The 23,877-nt window shown below is 45.2% G+C and overlaps 1 protein-coding gene across 2 annotated transcripts in view; it reads left to right on the top strand.

Annotated features, from left to right (window-relative positions):
- TRIO (trio Rho guanine nucleotide exchange factor) overlaps positions 1–23,877 on the top strand; it is a 527,884-nt gene that overhangs the window by 145,929 nt on the left and 358,078 nt on the right. For both annotated transcript variants that reach the window (XM_074987837.1, XM_074987838.1), the window contains exons 2-3: positions 12,344–12,418; positions 21,829–21,943. In XM_074987837.1, the coding sequence (XP_074843938.1) occupies positions 12,344–12,418; positions 21,829–21,943 (190 nt within the window). The remainder of the gene's footprint in view (positions 1–12,343; positions 12,419–21,828; positions 21,944–23,877) is intronic.

Below are 23,877 nucleotides of genomic sequence, written 5' to 3'. Positions count from 1 at the left end.
GGATGCTTTCAGCATCAGGAGCGGCGTCGAACAAGGATGCGTCCTTGCTCCGATGTTGTTCGGGATCTTCTTCGCACTCCTCCTGAAGCACGCCTTTGGATCTTCAACAGGGGGCATCTTTTTGCACACAAGATCTGATGGGAAACTGTTTAATCTTGCAAGGCTGAAAGCTAAATCTAAGGTACGGGAAGTCCTCATCAGAGATACGCTGTTCGCAGATGACGCTGCTGTCATGTCCACACACAGAAGACCAGCTTCAGAAGCTGCTGGATTGGTTCTCCAAAGCATGCAAGGACTTTGGGCTCTCCATCAGCCTAAAGAAGACAAATGTACTCACTCAGGACATTGCTGTTTCTCCATCAATCAGCACTGACAACTATACCTTAGAGGTCGTCCACGAGTTCGTTTACCTCGGGTCCGCCATCACTGACACGCTATCCTTGGAGACTGAGCTAAATAGGAGTATCGGTAAAGCAGCCACAACTCTGTCCAGACTCAGTGAGAGAGTGTGGAATAACAACAAGCTGTACACTCCCACCAAAATGCAAGTCTACAGAGCCTGCATCCTCAGCACCCTCCTTTATGGCAGCGAGACTTGGACCCTGTACGCCCGCCAGGAAAAGAGGCTGAACGTCTTCCACTTGCGCTGCCTCAGGCGCATCCTTGGAATATCATGGAAGGACAGAATGTCCAACACTACCGTCCTCAAGCAAGCTGGAATCCCAACTATGCACACCCTCCTCGGCAGCGGTGGCTCTGCTGGCTTGGCCACGTCCACAGGATGAATGATGGAAGGATCCCAAAAGACATCCTGTATGGCGAGCTAGCCTCTGGCAAAAGACCTCCCGGACACCCCCAGCTGCTCTACAAAGATGTTTGCAAGAGAGACCTCAGGGAAGTAGACATCAAGCCAGACTGCTGGGAGGAGCTGGCAGATGATCGCAGCAGATGGAGGCAGGAACTATACAAGGGCCTTCAGAAGGGTGAGTTGAGGATCAGACAGCTAGCAAAGGAGAAGCGAGCCCACAGAAAGCACAGCAAGGACCTGCCAGACACCCATTACATATGCAACAGATGCAGCAAGGACTGTCACTCTCGTGTGGGTCTTCACAGTCACAGCCGACGCTGCAAATGAGGATGCCAAACGGAACTACGAAGGGCGCATTCCATAGTCTACGTAGACTGAAGGATGCTACTACTACTGATTGTGGAATTTAATAAAATATATCTGAGTGTAACCCTGGGATAGTCTCTAGTGTGAAATAAGGTAACAGAAAAAAATTGGATTTTATTTTATAGCCTCACTGGAATATTATCTAGGTGAATTAACTGATTCCTATTTAATAAGAGGCACGCCTTTTCATGGGAAATCTGCTTTTGGAATGGTGTAATAGTACGTAGACAAAGATTTATTTAAAAAGTACAGCAAGACTATTCTAGAAATCATAGTTCAAATCCAGCGTTCTTGCACTCATCACTATTCTACGGGTGAGTTGAAAGGAAAACTGTAAAATGTGTGGGTTTTTTTTCTCTTTACTTCTTGACCAGTTATGATTTGAAATTTAAAATGGAGCGAACCGCACTGATTTGCAACTGGAAAGGGAGAGAGAGTGTGTTAGAAGCTGTGAAAATGGTTGGCGTTTGTCTGCTGCCCGGTTCCAGGTGCAGCAGCAGGGTGACCTCATCTTGCTTGTGTACTTATATGCAGGCAGCCAGCCAGCCAGCCATTTCTCAGGAAAGTGCTTCATAGAGTTGAACACCATGAGGTGCAAATGCTGTGTTCCATGCACAGTTGTCTTCCACACATTGTTTACAGTAATAAGGATACTTCAATCTTTCTTTATACAAATATATAAATTGTGTTCTATACAGTACATGCCAAATTGCTCTATACGTGGTTCTCTCCTGACTGCTCTCCCAGGTCACGTCTACACGGGGCTGTAGTCCTAGCAGCCCTATGCTAATGAGCAGTCTTGCAATTGCAAATAGCTGCTCATTAGCATAACTATGCAGCAATTATCATAGCCACACGAGATTTTACTCTCTGCAGAGGAGGCTGCCAACACTAAAGAGGCCATGTGGACATGTCTCTGCTGGCTAACTTCCCCTCTGTTGCCAGTCCCTTAGAGTTTGCAATTGCAAGACTGCTCATTAGTGTGGAGTTCCTGGGAGTACAGCTCCGTGTGGATTTGACCCCAGTGTCTACTTCCCTTTGAGTCAGGGCTAATCCTTTTGTGTGCTGCTGCTCCTACCAGAGTAGTGGTGCGCTCTCCACTTCCCTGATTCTGGGTGGGGGAAGTAAACACTCCAGTTGTTTTTAGCAGTTTCTATGCAAGTCTCACTACCCCCAAACCCAGCTTCTTTTTCTGGTTGTACACTTACAGTAGTGTAACTAAATATGCTGTGCATTATTGGGAGTTTTTGTGAGATGCCTTCAGATTATGCAAAATGGTCTTTACTGTACTTGAGAGCGACAAGAGTTTGGATACTAGACAGGCACTAGATACTAGAGAAGGAACTTGTATAGTTTCATCTGCTTCTTCCCCTCCACCCATACTCAATATTGTGATAACAGCTATAACTTCTTTGCCAACAGAGCTTAATTGATTCCGTTAATGTGCTGTACAGAATTAACACTTCTGTTTCTGGTTAGCCATTGAATGTCCAGGTAACACATTGGGTGCAGAATGCATATGGTGTCACATGACCCACCCGAATGGCTGCTTGGCTGGGGTGAGCAGCTGAAGCTGCTGCCCTCTCTGCTCCTTGCTGTCTATGTAGTGTGTTCATGAGATTAACATAGTTACCATGTTCTCTATATCTTTAGAGAGTCATAAAAGATTTGTGGGCTACCACAGACCAGTACAGTGTCTTGCTCCTCTGTAAAGGTAACTGGCTGGCAGCAAAAACCGTGTGATGTATAGATACTATAATCTTCATTATACGTAAGAGTGTAGAGAATATGCCTATGATCCCAAGCAGTGGATCCCTTTTTCTGTTGATTTTCTAAGATGATAATTGTGATTTTTGATTGTTTGCAAAGTGTCTACCCTGAAAGTGTGGTGCCAGAGAGCTTCCAGATTTGCAATACAGAAGAGTAGAGAAAATTAAATGATACAATTTAGCTTTCTATAGAAAGTAATAGTACACGCTGCTGAACTATTATTTGTAATGGTTTCCCCTTTGGTGGGCATTTTTCTCCAAGTGAGCTAAACATTCACGCAACCTGCGTTTTAAGTAATGGACTGGCTGGCTTTATCTCTGCTCAGTTTTCCAGTTTTGTCATATCAAGGTATAAATCCTTAGCACAGCAAGTGGTCTCTTAAGCATCAGTTAAATGTCTCTCAAATGTACTTCAGTAATTGCAAAGTGTGGTGTGCTTGATTATTTGCCTTATGCCCTCGGAGTGCCTTCTATTCCATATCACATCAGTCTTTCGATAACATATCGGTGTTAGGAGGCTTGAGAAATTCAAACTAATGTTTTTCCCCTAAACTTAAACTCAAATATTAAAACCTTTTCTCTAATTGTTTACATAATTGTATAAAATGTGTTGTTGTTAGTATGGCTTCTCATAAAGCTAAAGGACCTTACTGAATTCCACTATCCTTTAGAGCCTTATAGCTATCTGAGTGCTCTGACTACATGACTTAAATAAAACGTCACAAAAACCAGGGACCTACTAGCTGACATTAACAGCAAAACATGAATGGTCAAATTGATGTTAAAACTAAATAGTAAACAAACTTCACTATTGTTTGAAACTGAAACCAACATTAAATCTTAGTGTTTAATGAACTGGAGTCCTACCAAATTTGTGATCCATTTTGGTCAATTTCATAGTCATAAGATTTTTAAATGGTAAAGTTCATTATTTCAGATTTTTAAATTTGAAATTTCATGGTGTTGTAATTATAGGAGTCATGACCCAAACTGAGTTGTATAGGGGTTGCGGTATTGCTGCCCTTCTGTGCAGCTCCTGGCATCAGCATGGACTTCAGACCTATGCATCTGGAGAGTGGCAGCTGCTGGCTAGGAGTTCAGCTCTGACAGCAGAGCTACCCCCAGCAGCGGGGCAGAAGTAAGAATAGTATTGTATTGCCACCCTTATTTCTCCTCTGCTGACTGAAGAGCTGAGCCCTCAGTCAGCAGCTGCCACTTTCTGGCTTCCCAGCTCAGAGGGCGGGGCCACAGAAGTGAGGATGACATTGGCAAGGTGTTGCTGGGTGCAGCCTTCTGATCTGGGCCTTTGATCGACATTACAACCATTGTTCTCCAGTTACCTGGGTCGGGAGGCAGTACAAAAGCATTGGTGGCAATACCATGATCCTCCTAAAACAATCTTGTGACATCCCACCCCCCACGTAACTCTCTTTTGGTTCTGGACCCCCAGTTTGCGAAACACTAGTCTGCCACTATAAAATCTGTATACTGCCGGGTAAAAGCACACAAAACCCAGATTTCATGGGAAAACACCAGATTTCATGGTCCATGCCCCATTTTGCATGTCTGTGAATTTGGTAGGGCCCTAATAAAAACAAAAATGATAACTGAAGCTGCTGTCTGTTACTCTTTTTCTTAATATCAATTTATCACATCTCATTAAAATTAGATATTCAGCAAGCAAGAAATTGCTGTATATTACCTTTGAGCGCTAAAGAAATTATGTAGAAGTAGCATGCTATGCGTTTAATAGAGACTTCATACAGGTAAATACTGTGTTGAATGTCTGCAATTGTTGTATGAGAAATCTACATTTTTTTCCTATTCGTGCTTGCATTAGAAATCCATTTTTCAGTTAAAGCTCTTAATATAGGTATCTGCATATAGAATTGCTTTTGCATCTCAAACCTTTGTTTGCTTGAATATTGTGCCACCTTGTGCTTCTCAAAATCCTCTGAATACTGCAGGCACTGCAGTGGAAAAGACGGCAGCAGCAACTGCAGGCTGGCCTGGTTTGAAAGGATGACATCACCCCCATTAATGTGTGATAAAGACTGCTTGCTCAGAGGTTGCTGAGCTGTGTAGAGTTTGGTGCAAATATTTTTGGCGCTGCTCTTTTGAGTACATTCAGTCACTTTCTTCAAGAAGTCTTGCTAAAATTACAAATTATAAATTCTTAGTAGTACAATTAACCTTAGAAAATACAATGTGCTGCTTTATTTATTGACATAATCACTCCTGCATGAAGTTAAAAAGAACACATTCTCTTTCCTCTCTTCTAGCACCCTCTCAGCCAGATACAACCCCTGCTGTCTTTTGCCTTCAGTAATGTCACCATTGTAGAACAGATACAGAAATAGGCCCTTAAAGGGACAGGAGCCTTTAAGGATACATTCAGCTGCAGTGGGTTTGTGTTGGAGGCCCCAGTTTTGCACGGTGCTTAACCAAGTGCCCAACTTTTATTAGGCTCATCAAAGTCAGTGGGATTGTACACTTTCTTAGATATCTGATGGAACTGGAGGCTAAGGCAGCTTCTGACGTACAGAACTAGCTCCAGACACTAAGATTATTTCTTAATTCAGTGATTTCTGACGAATTTTTGGTCAGTAATTTCAGATTTTTTCAAAAAATCACCCTACTCTTATTATAATCCACATCTTATTTGCTCATGGTGGCAGGAGAGGGAGTGGCATACAAAATGCACAGGAGACTTAAGGTTGACTACTCGTAGCTGGTTAACCTTTGATGGGTGGCTGTTGTAAGAACAAGGAGGAGAGCAAAGAAAAGAAGCTGCCAGACAAATTTGGGGGCAGGTACGAAACAATGGCTAAATAATTAGCGGAGAAGGTGTTACTTGCAGGCTGCTGCCCACAGAAATGCAGCCCTTTTGCTGGGAGCTTACAGATGCAAGAGAGACTTAACTGTTAAGACCTGGGAGCAGGTGGAGGCTTTGTGAAACAGCTCTTCTTCTTTGACTAGTGTCCCTGTCAGTGCTCCACTCTGGGTGTTGGAGCATCCTCGCATCAGTGCTCGGAGAGTCTTCTGTAGCTGAGGTTTCCCACACTGTGTATGTGCAGCAGTGCCTCCTTGTGCTATCTGGTACGGCGCGGGCCCCTCAGTTCCTTCTGTACCATCGTCAGCAGCAGATGGAGCTTCTCTCTCTTGCTGAAAGACAAAGAATTAGTTATTGTTCTGTCCTTATTGCAGTTCTTATCCAAGTTGTCTGCCTCAATTCCACAGCAGTTCAGAGTTCAAGTTGTCTTTCCTTGTTAAAAGTTTAGGGGGAAAACGTTACTTAGGTTTAGTTTTAGAGTAGTTTAGTTCCTGCATCATTGCCATGCTGTGCTCCCCGAGCTTCAAGTGATACGCAACGTGCAGGGAAGCCATGTCTGCGTCTGACGGCCACGTGTCATGTATTAAATGCTTGGGTGAGGGTCTTCAGACTAAAATCTGCAGCTGTTGCTCCAGCCTCACAGCAAGGGCCAGGAGGGATATCTTTATGAAAAATCCCTCCAGCCACCAACCCCAGACCAGTCTTCTGCTGCTAAACCAGTACTGGAGACCAGAGGTATGGACTTGGCACCTTCTTCTGCATCAGCTGGCACCCCAACTGCTAAAATGGGTATCTGTTTGATGCATTCCTGGCCTCCAGCACCATCCTTACAGACGGCAATAGTCAAACAGGCCGCTGCGATGCCCCCACCACCATCAAAACGGGCACTTTGGAGCCAAACGGCCAACATTCGGTGCCTCTGACACGGTCGGTCTCTTCCTCCAGCACAAGAGGTTACCCAAAATCAAAACCCTGCCCTTTGGTGCAGAGAGAGAGTGAAAATGGAGCTGAAGCAGGTCCCTGCGCTGCTTGCATGAGGTCCTGGACCCAGCACCATGCAAGTCTAGGGCCAGGCACCACTCCAATGTCACACGGCACCAGAAAAGGCACTGAAATAGCACTGGGACACTGCTTTCCTGAAGCCTGCAGCACTGGAGCACATCACCATGCAGGCTTGCTGCCTAAGCCATATATGGCACTGGCCTCAGCCGCAGATCCCTGGCACCGCCTCCATCCCTGGGCTCCTCAAGATGTTTGGGACTCTCCTATGGCACAGATACCAGGCCACCTACTCCGGGAGGGGGTGGCTCTGATCTACGGAGTGTCTTCTTGTCATAACATTCCATTCCCACACACTCCAATTTGGAGGACATGCCACCAAAGCTGGCCTACCCACTGCCACCATGGCCATGGTGTGCACATCCAAACCCTCAAGAGCCTGCTCCACACTGGTCACCCTGGGAATCAAGATCGCACTGTTCCCACCATCCGCCAGCCCCATCGACTGTGTTGAGGTCAACACAGCCTGCAACATTAGTGACATTCTGTCGCTGCAGCTATCAGAGGTGGAAGATCCCCTGTCTGAGGATGAGGAAAGGTCTCTGGTACAACACTCCTCCTTGATATGATAGAGGTATATAAAATCATGAATGGTGTGGAGAAAGTGAATACAGAAAAGTTATTTACGTGTTCCCATAATATAAGAACCAGAGGACACCAAATGAAATTAATGGGTAGCAGGTTCAAAACTAATAAAAGAAAGTTTTTCTTCACACAGTGCACAGTCAACCTGTGGAACTCCTTACCAGAGGACACTGTGAAGGCCAGGACTCTAACAGAGTTTAAAAAAGAGCTCATTAAATATTTGGAGGTTAGGTCCATAGATGGCTATTAGCAAAGGGTAAGGTATGGTGCCTAGCCTTTTGTCGAAGGCGGGAGATGGATGGCAGGAGACAAATCGCTTGATCATTGTCCTTGGTTCACCTCCTCTGGGGCACCAGGCATTGGGTACTGTCAGCAGACAGGATACTGGGCTAGATGGACCTTTGGTCTGACCCAGTATGGCCGTTCTTATGTCCCCTGATGATGTGGTAATCTCTATGTTGCTTCTCCCGAAAGACTACTTCCAGGCTTTCCCAAAGCTCTTTAAAAGGGTGACCTTGGCCCAGGAGAAGGACCTGCAGGAGGTGTAGGTCAAACAATATAGACTTCTTTGCAACCTGCAGCCACCCACGTCCTCGAGAATCGCATTACCCAGGGATGAGGTCATAATGACCCCCACAAACATAATCTGCCAGACCCGGGTGTCCATCTCTCCCACAAACAAAAGGGCAGACAAGAAATACTTTGTTGCCTCCAAGGACTCATACTTCTTGTTTACCCATTCGCAGCCCAGCTTGTTTGTGGTTGATGCAGTGCACAACAAGTCCAGATTGTTTCACTCCATCCCTCAGGACAAATCCAGTAAAAAATGGGACAACATTCTAGCTAGGGTGTCGTTCCATCAACTGTCCCCTTCTATTACCCTTGCAATGGATTCCTCCCTTATTGGGTGGGGGGCCATCTGTGTTCCCTTATGGTCCATGCATGGCTCCTCCATGGCTTCAGGATGCTGAAATCCCGTGCTGGTGCTGGTGCTGGGAGGGGTGTGTGTGTATGTGAAACAGGTCCTTGTTAACAGCAGACGGGAATCTGCTCCCAAATCTTAGCTCTACAAATGGACGGGGTTCTCTCGGTGGTAGGACGTGAATGACCCTGTGCCTCCTCGTACCACACCGCTTCCTGTCCTCCTTGAGTACCTGCTGCACCTAGGCAAGTTAGGCCTAATTTTCAGCATCATCAGGGTACCTGCTGTGTCTTTAGCAGCATTCTCCGAGTGGAAGATGAGGTCTCCCTGGTCTCCCATCCTATCACCAAACGTTTTCTGACGTGTCTGTAAAACATTCTTCTGTCAGTACATCCTGTGTTCCTTATGTGGGACCTCAACCATATACTCAACTGCCTCATGAAGCCACCCTTTGAGCCCCTGGTGACATGTTCCTGGCTAAATCTGTCTATGAACCTCTCAATTTTAGTTGCCATCACGTTGGCCAGAAGGGCTGGGGAGCTTGCCGCCATTATGGCTGAACCTCTTTACGTGGTCTTTACCAAAGATACAGTCACTCTCCGCTCTCATCCTAAGTTCCTCTCTGTTTCCCTCCATTTCTTATTAACGAGCCTATCCACTTACCTGTATTCTTCCTGAAGCCACGTTCTGATCCTGTGTGTATCGTGTGCCATACCCAGGAGGTTCGTTGGGTGTTAGCCTTTTACTTCAATCACACGAAGCCTTGGCACAAGTCTCCTTTCTTCTTCCTTTCCTTCGCAGAAAGCTCCGGGGTCATGCTTCCTGTATTCATGTGGGTCAAGCAGTTCTGTTGGCTGTAATCATAACTAGGCTCCAAACCCACCTCCAGAGTGTGATTACTGCTTTATAGTCACCTAGAGTGGAGCACCCACGGGGACACTACTCAAAGAATAAGTTACTCACCTTGTGTGGTAAAGATGGTTCTTCAAGATATGTGTCTCCGTGGGTGCTCCGCTTCCCTTCCTCCTTCACCTGCTTTGGAGCGTCCTGCTCTATTTGCCATGGTAGAAAAGAAATGGAGCGGCCAACACAGCATGCGTGCCAGCTAACATGAGGAGATGCTTCTGTACATGTACAGTGCAGGAAACCACGGCTATGGAAGCATTTCAGAGCGCTGGTGCGAGGTCTCACTGACACCCAGAGTGGAGCATCCAACGGGGGGCACATTTCAAAGAACCATTGTTATGCAGAAAGTGAGTAACTTTCTCTTCCTGAAGGTAACAGACTGACATAATCACAGACAAATTGTTTAGAAGTGTCTGAAGCAGAGGCCCTCTCAAGCTGCCAGGTGGATGGTAGGCTTCAGGGAAGGCAGGCCTCTGTATAGCTTTTATTTTAAAGATCTGTCTTTGAAATGAGTTGGTAGTAATTAAAAAAAAAATACACTGCAGTGTAAGCCTGTGTGGTCACGGAATGCCGCTGGTCATAGCTCTCAAGGAGAAGAAATGCAGATACTGATTCTGAGACTTTGCTCCTTAAGTAATCACAGTTAGTATTCAGGGGCTGAAGCCTAACTCTCACTCTGGATTCCATTCTGAGATAATAGCTTTGGACTCATATTAGGAAGTGCTAAAGGAGAGGGCCAAATTCCAGTCACAGTTAGCAGTGAACAACTTGCAGAAACTTGCTGGAAAAAAGGCACCAAAAAAAACTTGCCACCTCTCACTTGGGGCACATTACCACTGAGGTGTGGGTGCAAGAATGAGCTTTTACAAGGCAATATAAGTTGTACCACTTGAAGTTCTCCCAGTATTCAAGGCCCAAGGGGTTTCCGTTTGAAATGCAGTTAAAGTTTCATCTGCATGAAATCTTACCATTAAAATATTGAATATGATTACAAACTGGATAAATTTGGTTTTGAAAAGAATTTTTTGTAAAGAGACAATCGAAAATTAATTATGATTAAGATGAGATGGTGATCCATCCATGAAATACCATCTGTTTCTTTGTCTTAACAGATTTTGCAAATGTGAAACTCATTTTATCTTGTTTGCTGGTGTTTCCCGAAGGGATTGCCTGCAAGGAAGCATTAATGTTGCACCTTAAAGAATCAGCTGTTCGCAGCATTCCTTCTCTGGGAGGGAGGGGAACAGCAGGGACTGTGAGTGAATCAGGTGATTCGTGGGCTCTAAAAAGGCTGGGAGGGAGTAGGAGACATAGTAAGTGTGCGTTCTGCTTCCCCAGTGCATGAAAGGTAGGGGGAGGCAAGGAGTAGCCGGGGGATCTGTGGGCTACAGGTGGAGCCCTAGTGGGCTGCATATGGCCTGCAGGGCGCAGGTTGCCCACCACTGCTCTAAGCACTGTGTATGCAGGTAGACTGTAAGATGAAAAGGGGGATAGAGGATGGATGCTACCAGTGTTCTGTCTGCGGGCCAAGATGTGGCATTGCTTTAAATGCTCGACTTTTACAAGGAGGTTTAGGATGGATCTTTCAAGAGTCTTAGGGTGTCACTTAGTGTCCATGAAGTGACTATCTTTTTTCCGTGTAAGCATTCAGGAACTCGGAGTATGTTTGTGCTGCAGCTGGTGCATGCTTCTCAGCGCAGGCCAACAGATTCACAGCAGCTCTGCCCACGCTAGTGCACTGAAAGCATCAGTGTGCCCAGGGTAGCACAAGTAACATGGATTTTCTGCCATTGTACAAACCCATCTGTAGCCCCTGGGTATACACTTGGATTGTTTACCCTGAGCTGCCATATAGAGCTTATGCAATTTAGAGCACTAGTTTAAGCAGAGCTAGCACATGTTTATATACATCAGCTGCAATGTAGACATACGAGGCATAAAGTGCTCTTTGGTTGCACTTGCCATGCAGAAAGGGTATGTGAAATGGGTTAAGTTTTGAAATGACCCATTCAGCTTTTGTTTTTTGCTTGTTAAACAGACCCACGAAAGAGAGCTGGATAAACTTCCTTCGATGTGGAAAGCATTTTCTGATTTGGTGACTGCTGTTAAACAAGTCGGCTTCTGATGGTGACTTGCAGATATTTCTTAAACAACTTTTAACTTCAGTGGCCATAAATGGAAAATGTAACATCCAAGCATAGAATTCTTCTTAGCCTCTCCACCCTCTGCCCCCCACCCTCCTGCTCTTTCTGACCAAGAGACTACACACACCTCTTGGCAGCCCAGTGATCTCTTTATGAAGTTTCTCTGTGGTCTTCTAAGAGTTAATGGTACTAGCTTCAAATTGACAGGATTTATGGCCATGCTAGTTGAATTGTTTTATTCTGTTAAGTTTTGCAGTAATGAAGGGAATTCCTCATTGAATCAAGGAGGAAGTAGCAAAACATTGCTAAGGCCACTTGATAGCTCTTTGATATAATTAGAAATTGCTGGACCTCTGGATCATCACAGGTCTCTTTGTGAACTCTGTCTTGTAAACATAGAGATGAATGAAGTTTACCTGTTTTGCAAAGTACGTTTTAAGTTCTCATTAGTAGAAACCAGAACCTAGAAAGGAATTGACATGTAAGGTAGCTTTATTTTTGCCAATGGAGTTATTTTGAAAATGATATGTAAAGTAGCATATAGGTGACTAATATTCATTAATTCATGCCATTAGTTGCACATAAGACCTCTGTTTGCTGCAAGAAGGATATCAGAGCACCAGTCAAAGGGAGAGCTACTAAAATATGATGACCTACCTTTTGTATATACTTTGAAAAAGTTTAACTTTATCTTTCATTAAGGGTTGACTACTTATCTTGCTATTATATTAAATGTGTGCATGTTTCTCAAATAAAATTTTATAGGATAGAATTTACAGAAGTTTCTGGCTTACTGAGATCTTATCTGTTTTAACCCTATTAAAGATGTAGGCCTCAAGATGCCTTAAGTAAGGTGAATGTTTCATTGTATCTTAGCTATATGTGATTTGAAACCCTGCTTACATTGCATAATCGGCCACTGACTATTGCCTCGTTTCTTATGTTTTCCAGGTTTTCGTAAAAATGACGAAATGAAGGCTATGGAAGTATTGCCAGTTTTAAAGGAAAAAGTTGCCTATCTTTCAGGTGAAGTCTTACTAACATGCATTGTATTTTTCATGGAATTATTTGACAGCCACAGACAAAACACTTCTTACCACACAGGAAGGAGATAATGATGGGAATTCCCCCATCAAATCACGGGTTCATCTAATTTTGAACCCTAACGTTTGCCATACGTGTTAGTACTCAAAAAACCCTTTCAAGGAATGTTAGGGACTTCAGTTTTTGTTTGGTTTGTAGTTTTGTTTTGCTTTACTTGGAGTTCATTGCAGCCAAGGCTTTTTTTTCCCATGTGCCTGCCTTTCTTCTCAGTCCCCAGCTTGTAGCTCTTCAGAGCAGTAGTTCCCAAACTTTTTACCTCATCTGCCATCCACCCTCTTTGCCCCTGTCTGCACTCCCATGGAGCTGGGAATGGGCTGGTGATTCCAGGACTTTGGGGTTGCAGGCAGAAGTGAGGAGGCTGAGGCCATGGCTGGAGTTGGGAGGCTGGGGGAGAATGGAGAGCATATGGTCGGCCAGAGGCCAAGGCCTGCAGACAGGCGTGGAGTCTGGGCACCAGGTGCAGATGCCCAACAGACAGGGCTGGTGGCCAGTACCCTGAACATGGGCCAGCATCTGGGGCTGGAGCCAAGCTGAGCTGGGTGGTGCTCTCTTCCTGCCTCTTACGGAGTCTCCCCCTGATTGTTACTCAGTGCCCCCCCCAACAGATTGAAGGCTTCTGCTTTAGAGGAACAAGGAATAGGCGAGCAGGGAGGATATAATAAATGTATAGAACCTGATTTGGCAAATTGTTATTCTCCCTCTCCCCTGTTTTGTGTATTGTCTCAAAATGAAGGCCGAGTAACTGGAGTCTTCCCCTTTATATGATGAGGTTTTTCTTACATTAAAACACTGTACATCTGTCGTGTATGCATTAATTTCTGAATACTGCTTAGTGATCTTTGTCGCCCTTCCTTATTTATCCACATACTTCCTCCCCTCAATGTTTAACAAAAAAATTATGGGTTTAACATTTCTAGTGCAGCACCCTTGTGGACCTCACGAGTGCCAAATGAGAAAATTTACCAGACCATGGCCCCTGGGTCAATATTGTTTAGAAGCATTACAAACACTTCCACTGCTTATTGGATTTTTAGGGGTAAATTACAGCTACATAACTGCACTGAACACTGAGAACCAAGACTGGTGGCTATAAAGAAACTTTGAGACCATGGGAAACTTGGGCGCACTCATGAAAAGTGGTCATCCTGCTAACTAAAATCATGCTGGATTCCAGATATTTGCTGGATGAGAGAGTGCTGGATTAGAAGGGTTCAACCTGTATAAATGCTTGGGAGCAGTGAGCGGTTTCAGCTGTGTCATAAGCTTTTATGGCATAGTGAAATAGAAGAGCAATATGTCACTATAGTGTGTTAACAAGGCAGTTAGTGGGAATGACATGGCTGCAAAACATTTTTCAGTCATGTTCCTAAGGGAGGTGGGGGGAGAAATAAAGTTTGCCCCCCTGCAGTTTGAAAGAGTTTGCGAATGGTACATTGCTGCTTTCCGTAGAGGAGTAGCGTTAATGTGGCTCTTCCAAAATCTGAGAAAATGCAATGGTTCTGGAGGAGTTTGCATGGTGTCACATGGGCCCACCTCACGTTTTTATGCTGGTGTAAATGTGAAGGGGTTCCTCTAAGTCATAGTTTCCCAAACTTTATATAGTTGGGACCCGTTTTTTTCCCCCCAGTACCATTTTTTGCAGCCCAAAAATGTAAACACATTAAAAAAAATGAAGAATGAATAAATTTTCACTGTTTATTATTTATTCACAATAACAATAGTACATACACAACAAAGCCTTCTGTCATATCTAGAAATCGGCATTTGGGAGCTGATTAAAAATGTAACTTCATTTTTAAGCATCTGCCGATACCAAGAAATAATAAAATAATTGGGTCCCTCATGATAACCTTTTTACAGATGGGAGTGACTGTCCACAAAGTTAATGGCATAAACCAGACACAGAACACAAAGGCTCTGACTCGAGTTCCCGCAAACCAGCTCTGCTCAGTACTGCAGATAAAAATGTTAACGTACTGCAGATGTCTCAAACTGAGGCCCACAATGAAATGACTCATTAGAGGTTTTCCAATGAGTCAGTACACTTGTGCAGTTAGGATTAAAATACGTCCAGACCTCAAATCCCCTCCTCCTAACATTAGTCTACTATCCTATTATACATAGTCTAGCAGCATAGTTTAGACTCCAACTTTTTATCAGATGACTTAAATATTAATTATGACTGTGCTCTTGTTGGTCTCAACCAGTCTTCTCTAATTTGGGAATGTACTTTCCACTCATGTTAACATGATAGAACCTCATGATCTGGAATGTGTTTATCCTCTCTGAGGTGGTGAGGAAAGACTATTACCTTAGTTTTACAGAGAAGAGCTGAGGCACTGAGATTAAGTGACGGACACACAGGAAGTCTGTAGCAAAGCTGGAAGTGGTTCCTTGTTCCCCTGAGACCTTGGCTGGAACCCTAAATACTAGACAGTCTTCCTCAAAGATAACTTAGTTTCACATCCATAAAGAAGCCGTTTATCTTAGTATCTGAGGGATAGCCGTGTAGTCTGTGTCCACAAAAACAATAAGAAGTCCCATGGCGCATTATAGACTAACAGATTTTTTCTGGAGCATAAGCTTTCATGGACAAAGACCCATTTCATCAGATGCTTAGGCCCCTCAAAAAATCTGTTAATCTATAAGGTGCCATGGGATTTCTCATGGTTTTTGCTGATACAGCCTAACACAACTACCCCTCTGATAGTTGTCACTATGCAAGACACTGTATTTAGCCATCTGGAGTGGAATTTTAACCTTAGTGTTCTTCCAGGGCATCCCTGAAGATCACTGTTTTGTGTCAATGTGTTGTATTGGTAAGATTTTATGCCACTTGGCATTTCCTGAAAAACTTAAGCTAGCCATCTTGAGGATGTTGGCAAGGCTGCATACATTCATTGCATGAAGCGATGCATGTGAGTTGATTCTGGCTGTGAAAAAATAAAGCACTGATGGTCCAGATCCTAGTGAGGAGGGTAGAGAGGCATTTCTCAACTTATTTACCATTGTGGGCTGCATGTACAACTCTCTGTATCATGGGGGCTGCATCCAGACAATCATGAACATGCACGTGCGTGTGCGTGCGTGCGCGTGTGCACACACACACACACACAGAGTACTTGTGTGGCCCTGCAACCATTGCCACATTGGCCACAGCTGTGTGACAACTGGGGCGTGTGTTGAGACCCACTGCTATACAGCCTGCTCCAGCGTTTAGGAGCTAGTTTAGTTAGAAGTTTGCTCCAAAGTGGAGTATATTTCAGCTTGGGAATTCAGTCTATCTCTGAACTTCATTCTAGCCTGTAAGTGAAGCATAGCTCTGAAGCCTTCTCCACTTTGTCTGTTTTAACTCAAAGTCGTACCTGGAGCCTGGCATTTTTGTCAAGCTTAAGCAAACTCTGGAGCAGGGGTCTGAAATTTCTGGCCTGCAGGCCATCCTCAGTCAGAGCAGTTGTGCAGTTCAGCCTGGAAGCACCTGGGGGTGTGGGAGGAGGACTGTCTGTTGCCATCCCTTACACCTGCATGCTGCCTCCCAGACCCTGTAGCCAGTCTGCTGCCTGACATCACTAAATAGATCCTCTGCACCTCCTCCTCCCTTGTTCCCCAGGTCACAGCTCCTTCTCAGACCCTGCACCTCTTACTGCACCCCTCCCCCAGGCCAAAATCCTACCCTGCACCTCTACCCCTTCCTGGATTCTGCATCCCAATGTCCTGCAATAGGTCACCACCCAAACCCTCTGCATCCTTCTCCTGCCCCAGGTCACAGCTCTCTCTCAGACGCTGCACTTCCTCCTGCATAATCTTCCCCCCCACCAACTAGAATCCTCTCCTGCACCCCTACCCTCTCCCAGACCCTGCACTCCAATACCCTGCTCCGGGTCACAACCCCCTCCTTCACCCAAGTTCTGTCTGAGACCCCACATGCTCTCCTGCACCTCAGACCCCTGCCTTGAGCTCCCTTGCATCCAATCTCTGTCCCAGACTCTGCACCCCCTCCATTGAAAAGTGCAGCATCTGACCACTTACTAAAATCTTGGAGCGGCTCCTCATCAAAAATTATTGCCCATCTCTGGTCAAGTCCCTGTTCAGAAATACAGGAATGCCAGAGCTACTCAAGATGGGAGTGCATTTTATCAAGGGAGAAATCCATGGGGTTCCCCCACCCCTTCTAACTGTTCTCACAAACAGCTGAATACTTTTGTCTGAAAACTTAAAACAAAACCACCTGCAGGTACACAGTCAAGAACACTTCAGTCTAAATGGACAAAGTTCAGCCAGGTTATAAGCAACGGAAAATAGGGTCTTACAACAGAAATATCAGGTGAGCTTCAATACTAGCTGGTGCTGTCTGCTCTGCCTGTATCTTGGCATGTGGGTGCATGTGATCCTTTACTGTAGAAAGGTGCTCTTTGGGTCGTCATGATCACATGGACAAAACAAGAGTGAGTGCTGAAAAACATTCTGCACGTGGATGATCTGTGGTGAGCATAGTGCTGAGGGGTTGGGATGTGAGAAGGGGTCTGAGATTTGTGCAGGATGAGAGCTCTGGCTGAGATGTTGGTCCTGGGGTGGGGCGGGGGCAAGGTGTTCGGGGCGCAGGAGGGGTTTCCAGGCTGGGGCCAGTGGGATTGGAATGCAGGAGGTTGGGGTGGGAGCGTAGGGTCTGTGCATGAGTTCAGGTACAGGCAAGGTTTAGATTTGGGGTATGGTCTCTTAGAGGGAGCTTGGGTAGTGGAGGGGGCTCAGGCCTGGGACAGGAGACTGGGATGCAAGACACTTACCTGGGGCAGCTCTTATTTGGTTGCTGGGGGAACAGGTGGTTCCGTACTGCCCCTGTTCACCTGCAGGCACTGTCCCCACTGCTCCCATGGGCTGCTTCCACACCAATGGGAGCTGCAGGGTCAGAGCTTTCTGGTGCTTGCAGTGACATGGCTCCAGCTGGGGTGGGTGGGAAGCAGGTGAAGAAACGGGAGCACGTAGAGCTCCTCTCCCCTCAGCCTTTCCAGTAGGGGGGTGGCCCAGAGCACAGGGGTTGATGGATTGCAGCTCAGTTCCTTGGGCCAAGAGAAGGGGCCCTGGGCTACAGCCCCTAAAGCCCTATTCTTTATCCAGACCTGGTGCTGGGGCTGGAGGAGTGTGCCTCTCCCACGGACCCAGCAGGGAGCTACTGCAGCTGGGGGACAGGCCTCTCCCCTGACTACAGCAGCTTCATATATGGCAGCTCTGAGCCCCTGCAAGGCGCTTACTAGGTAGCTGCACAGCTGTGGAGCTTAGAGGGAACCTTGATCTGTACTTCATGGGAAACTTCCCAAAGGGCATTGAGCCAGAAGAGCTCAATCCTGAGTTTCCTTCTGGAGCACCTGGTGAAGGGGAGCCTGAGGGTATGGTTTGAACAGGCTGTGAAATTGGTATGGGATGGTGGAGTTCAGAGTAACCTTGAGGCTGTTCTAACCTCCAGCAGTATCGAGCTGCCACAAATCCATCCTGGCTATTGGAAAACCATAACCAGGAGTTGGGGCTTCTTTTCCAAGGAGCTTTTCTTCTAACTGTTGGCAGCTTTGATTTAGTGAAGTAGTAGATTTAATTTGAGTACTGTATAATTGTTTTCCCCTGATAGTTCAGGGATACCTGTATTTGGTCCAGGAGGGAAGAGACTTGGTTATATTTTTTATGTTACCTTCTTCTGGGAAATACAGCTATTGTTGTGTTTCTTATGCTGTTTTAATACCATAAAAATGGTATTACTGGAACTCCAGGCAAAGGAATCTGATGGTGTCTCAAAAGCAATTCTATACTGACTGCAGGCTAGAGTTTAAATTTACCACACAAGTCGCTCACTGTTTGCAGAGTTTAAATGAAAAGTATCAGAGGGGTAGCCATGTTAGTCTGTACCTGCAAAAATGATGAGAAGTCCTGTGGCACCTTATAGACGAACAGATTTATTGGAGCATAAGCTTTCGTGGGCAAAGACCCATGTCGTCAGATGCAACTGATGAAGTGGGTCTTTGCCCACAAAAGCTTATGCTCCAATAAATCTTTTCGTCTACGAAGTGCCACAGAACGTCACATTTTTAAAATTGAAAGAATTGTTTCTATGTCTATATGTGTTTCTAGTTTGTTTCTTGAAGAAATGATAGAAATGAAGGCATGCTGGTATGTAGGCCCACTGTACTATAGGAGCCTCTAAACTTTACTGGGAAGATCCTATGTGTTGCAGTTTAGCCCCCAGAGATTACACCTCCCAGGATGCTGTGGAATCAAGGGGGACTTCTGTTCTCATCCAGGAGCTCTGGGTGCAGAGCAGACCAAGTGGAGGGCTCCATTTCGGAGAGAGGAGCCACACAGCTGGTGTAGAGTTAGTTCTGTGTAGATCAGGACCAGCTTTTGGAAGCTAGAGGCTGCTGCTGAGAGCCATCTGGGGCTTTGATTCAGGTGGGAGCTTCAGCGACAGTTGATGGTTTTCCTTGAAGGAGAGAGACTTTTGTTGTGCCTGGAGCTGACTGAGAGGGTCATTCAGGGAAGGAGCTGTGAGTAACTGACTCTTGATTGGGAAAGTGCTTGCAAAGAATGGGCACAGTAGAGAGACTGAGCCTCGAGAGACTGTGATCTGTTCAGTGAACCAGGACCCCAAGCTCTGGAGTTTGGTGGGACCAGCTCCATTTTCAGAGGGGTTGGGCAGGTCGTGACCTTGGCTGTATTTATTGAAGGAATCTGCACAGGTGCTGTCTCAACACCAACTGCAGATCGTCAAGTGCACCCATGCAAGTGCGTGCCCAGGACTCCAAAATCCAGAGGCACGTACGCTCAGGGGTGGGGTAAATGGTAGCAGTGGAAAAGCCAATCAGATAAAGTTTCATTTATTGGTGTATGCTTTGTGTGTCAATTTCATTTAACTGCCCACTGCAGATTTGATTTAGGAGTGGTTTTGAATCTTATTCTGTTAAACCCTGTATCTTTAAGTTGTTAAGAAAAAGTGTGTTGATTCTAATGTAACGTTAGATGTATATTATTTATGGTGGTTATTTTGGAGTCATGCCATGGATTATTATTAAAATGGGTTTCCAAGGCACACTGTTGAGTGTATATAGGGGCCAGCCAGGTGGAGACGCTGTCAATTTTGATTTCCTGAAGAAGTTAGGGACAGTAGCAGAGGGCTGGATAGAGGATTCTCGCCTATTCAACATCACTACTGAGATACTCAGGATCTCCTTCATATGGAGAACACCAGGCATACAAGTGAGTGTTACTTACTCTTGAGTAACCCAGGGACCAAGGGTGGGAGGGTGGGGGCTGTGTGTTACAGTTAGTTTTAGTAAATTAAGCAGTACCCCATAATTAAATTTCATTGTCACTAGTAGGTGATTGGAGGTACCATTGCAAACAATTCTTCAAGCAGAATTTGTTTACTTTGTTCACAAAATTACACAAGAAAATCGCTCGGGCTTAAAAATAGGGGAGGGTCAGAGGCAGAGCTGCTACTCACTTACCTGCATATTTTATTGGTTCAGTCTCTTACACTGTGATACAAGCATTTCACTTTTTCCAGAGTGAAATGAGGATAAATTCCTATTGAATTTATGGCTTCAGCAGCTGCAGGTCAACACAGTGATATAAATATCTTTTACTGAAATAGGTACTAAAACCATTGTTTTAGAGTCATTCCCTTATAAAATGAAATATATTCTGCGTACGTCTCAGATGTCACCATGAGTATTGAGATTATAAACTCAAGACTAGGAGTCTCTTTCTAAAAGCACTTGAAGATGGTGACAAAAATCTACAATAAAAGTCATTCCTACAGTCCCAGTTCTTTTATTATTTGGTGCTTTTTTTAGCCATTGTCATATGCTATTTCAGGCAGGTTGTTCTGAAGTGTAGAAGTCAAAGGGCTATTTAAAGCACAATCTTATTTTTTTCCTGGGCCTTGAATTTGTATTTTCATTAGCATGAGGATGCATCTTCCCTGCAAAAAGTGTGACTTGATGCTGCTATCACATGCACTTGCTTTTAAATATCGTTAGCAACACCTGAACATCTCCCAGTAAAACTTGAGTAATTCAACAGAGCTGACAGCATGTGGTGCTATTCTTGTTTTACAGAATTATATTGACCAAAGTTGAGTTCATATTTAGTGAACAGATATGTGAGAATGAAGCTCTCAGCACAAAATTATGTCACATCCATGAACATGCTGATATAATCTAACTACTTTAGTTGTTTATATTGGTATTGTCTAGGTGTTCAGATGGTGATAGTACGCTGAGATCTGTAGTATAGTGTTTGTTTAAGACAGTGCCCCACCACATCATGTTAATCTTTGTGGTTGCACAGTAAAACAAGCGAGTTTCACAGAACAAATGATTGTATAACTTGCTGTCAGTCATGGAGTTGTAAATAACCTTAAAACATGCTTGGGGTAGCTTTTTTTTTTTAATGTCAGATCTGTTAAGAAAACAGTAGGGCTACGTCTACACTAGCCCCTTCCTTGTGGAAGGGGCATGGTAACAAGTGAGTTGGGAAAATGTTAATGAGGCATTGCCATGAATATGCAGCACCTCATTAGCGTAATGGCAGCCACGCCTAGGAGTTACATCTTGATCTCTTTTACACTTTGCTTATGGCGGCACTTTTGTTGCTCAGGGTTGTGAAAACACCCTCCCACCCTGAACAACACAAGTTCTAGCAGTGAAAAGCACCGGTGCGCGCAGCACTTTGTTGGTGGGAGGCATGCTGTCAGTGGCAAAGTTACCATCCCCATAGTAGGTGGTATTATTTCGTTCCTGGGAAAGCACTCTCCTGGGCATAAAGAGCAGCCACACACCACAACGTAAAACAATGTGGCTACAGTGACACAACTGTGCTGCCGTAAGATACACAGTGTACACATGACCCGAGTGTGCATAAAGCCTTCTCTCTTAATTTCTCCAAAAATCACACATTAAATGCCGACAGGTTTCCCCACCATTAGTAAATAAAACCAAACTGTGAGCAGTAAGTAAGGTTGTGTGGATGACCATTGTCATTTACATTCCCTGAGCTGCCAGGAGATCAGGCAGCTGCTTGAGGCTTGCAGTGATGAAAATAGAGCTGCACAGCCTTGGCGTTCCTGACCCCAGCAATTTGTTGTTTAGTTATAATGGGCTTTTGACCCACAGGCTTCAATAGTTCTGTTTCAGTAAAATTTGGAAGTGGGCATGTACACCTGCTAGCCTTGGCTTTTATCTAAGTGTGATCTTATTGTAAACTTTCCATGGCAGCAGGGGACTCTTGTTGGTCTATTTGTCTTGCATAGCACACTTTTGGCACTTAATGTAAATCTTTCTTTTCAGGTGGCAGAGATAAACGTGGAGGCCCCATTCTAACGTTTCCGGCTCGCAGCAATCATGATAGAATACGACAAGAGGACCTTAGGAGACTGATCTCATATCTAGCTTGTATCCCTAGGTAAGACTTGATCACTTGTTAAGTTTTCAGACTTTATACTGAAACTTTGATTAGCGCTGCAACATGTTGCATGGCTGTGAAATGAAATGGGTTACGGAGTCATGCAAGTTCATACCAAGTTCATGCCCCTTACTGTCTTAGCAGCAAATTGGTCCTGCTACAAAAGGACTTGCTGGCAAACTGGCTGCTGCATGTCAGCTGGAAGTAGGTAGTGGTCTGGTGGTCGTACCAGGGTGTTTTCCATGCCGCTCTTAGTGCACTTGGAAATCATAACCAGTCACTCTAAGCATTCCAAAGGATTCATCAAAAGTAGAGGAAAAAAGTTGGCTTTAAAACCATCCTAGTACCTAGTGTTGATAGTATTGAACGTTTTTACTGGTGTTGGAATCTTACCTAACTGCAAAGAAGGATTGCCAGGTGTGTGTGTCTCAGCTGGAATTCATAGTTGAAAGGGGACCCTGTCTGCTCCAGTCAGCACTGCTGATTGGGCCATTTAATGTCTGGTTAGTGGTACAGTGTGGTTGGGGGTGGGGGTGGGGGAGAGGGGCATGGGCACGAAGACAGTCTCCCTACCTCCTTTGGCTCCATGTGGCTTCCGGAAGCAGCCAGGCCCTGGGCACGTGGGTGGCCAGAGACTGGGAGACTTTGCACACTGCATCTACTGGCATCCACAACCATTGGGAGCCGTGGGGGTGGTATGCGGAGCCTCCCTAGCTGCCCATTTACCTAGGGGCTGCTGGGCCCTGCCGGCCACTTCTTGGGAGCCCCTGCTGGAACCTGGCATTCCAACCCCCCAGTCCTGAGCCCCCTCCTACATCTCAAACTCTTCATCCGTGGCTCTACTACAGAGTCTTCACCTTCTGCTGGAGCCATCAACCCCTCCTGCATCTCATCTTCTTGCCCCAGCCTGTACTCTGCTCCTGTACCCCAAAGCACACATCTACCATCCCATCCCAGAGCCTGCAACCCAGCCATATTCCTCAGCCTTGCCCCCAGCCTCATGAAAGTGAGTGAGTTTGAGCAAGAGTAAGCGATGGAGGGAAGGGGGATGCAGAGAATGGGATAGTGGCCTCAGAAAAGGGGCAGGGATATTTGGTTTTGTATGATTAGGAACTTGGCAACTCTTGCTAATGGATATTGCAAAAACACCATTACAGTTTGTGGACTAGCTAAGCTTGTTGATGGAAGACTTGAGAAAAAAGCAATATATAAAACTCTAAAGACTTTGAATAATGTAGTACACCACGATAAGCGTGACATGATATGAAAAACACTTCCAAAGTACACAAGGTGGAACTGATATTAAAGAAGAGTATTTGTCCTAACCCTTGCTTCAGCTGAGCTATGCTTAGTACAGGACAGAGTGGGGACAAAGACGGCTGCATGCCCCTTGTTCTGCATCCGGCTGTGGGCCTGCCAACCTTGATGTGTCTTAAATGAGCCCTAAGCTGCTTTAATCACCGTAGCAACCTGACCTGAAGGAGTGGCTTTAGTAACTGAGAATGGCTGGAAAGCCCCAACCCTGTCTGTCTGGCTAGGCCTTGTATGGGCAGGTGTTCCAAGACAGATCTGAGAAACAGTTTCTACATCCATGGAAGTCTCATTAAACTAGTATTACCCCCAATGGCTGAAGTGTCAGTCTGTACCGCACCATTAAACTGCCAAGTAGTATGAAGGAACTGTGCCTTACATATAAGGGCTGTCTTACACACAAGCTGAAAACAGACCCCTCCAAAAAGTAAACAGTCTTGCAGCACCTTAAAGATCAATTTTATTATTTATTAGATAGTGAGCGAAGGCATCAACTTTTTTTTTATGACGGTGCTGGATGAAAGCCGAAAGGAAGTTCAGTACCTGATGCAGAATTCGATTTTAAGTGCCAAAACCACAACAAAAATTGGAACATGAAATGTAAGGACCTTATACCAATGTGG

Source organism: Carettochelys insculpta, chromosome 2 (genome assembly GCF_033958435.1).
Source record: "Carettochelys insculpta isolate YL-2023 chromosome 2, ASM3395843v1, whole genome shotgun sequence".
NCBI lineage: Eukaryota > Metazoa > Chordata > Testudines > Carettochelyidae > Carettochelys > Carettochelys insculpta.
The sequence above is the reverse complement of the archived record's forward strand: the minus strand, read 5'-3'. Positions and strand labels throughout refer to the sequence as shown.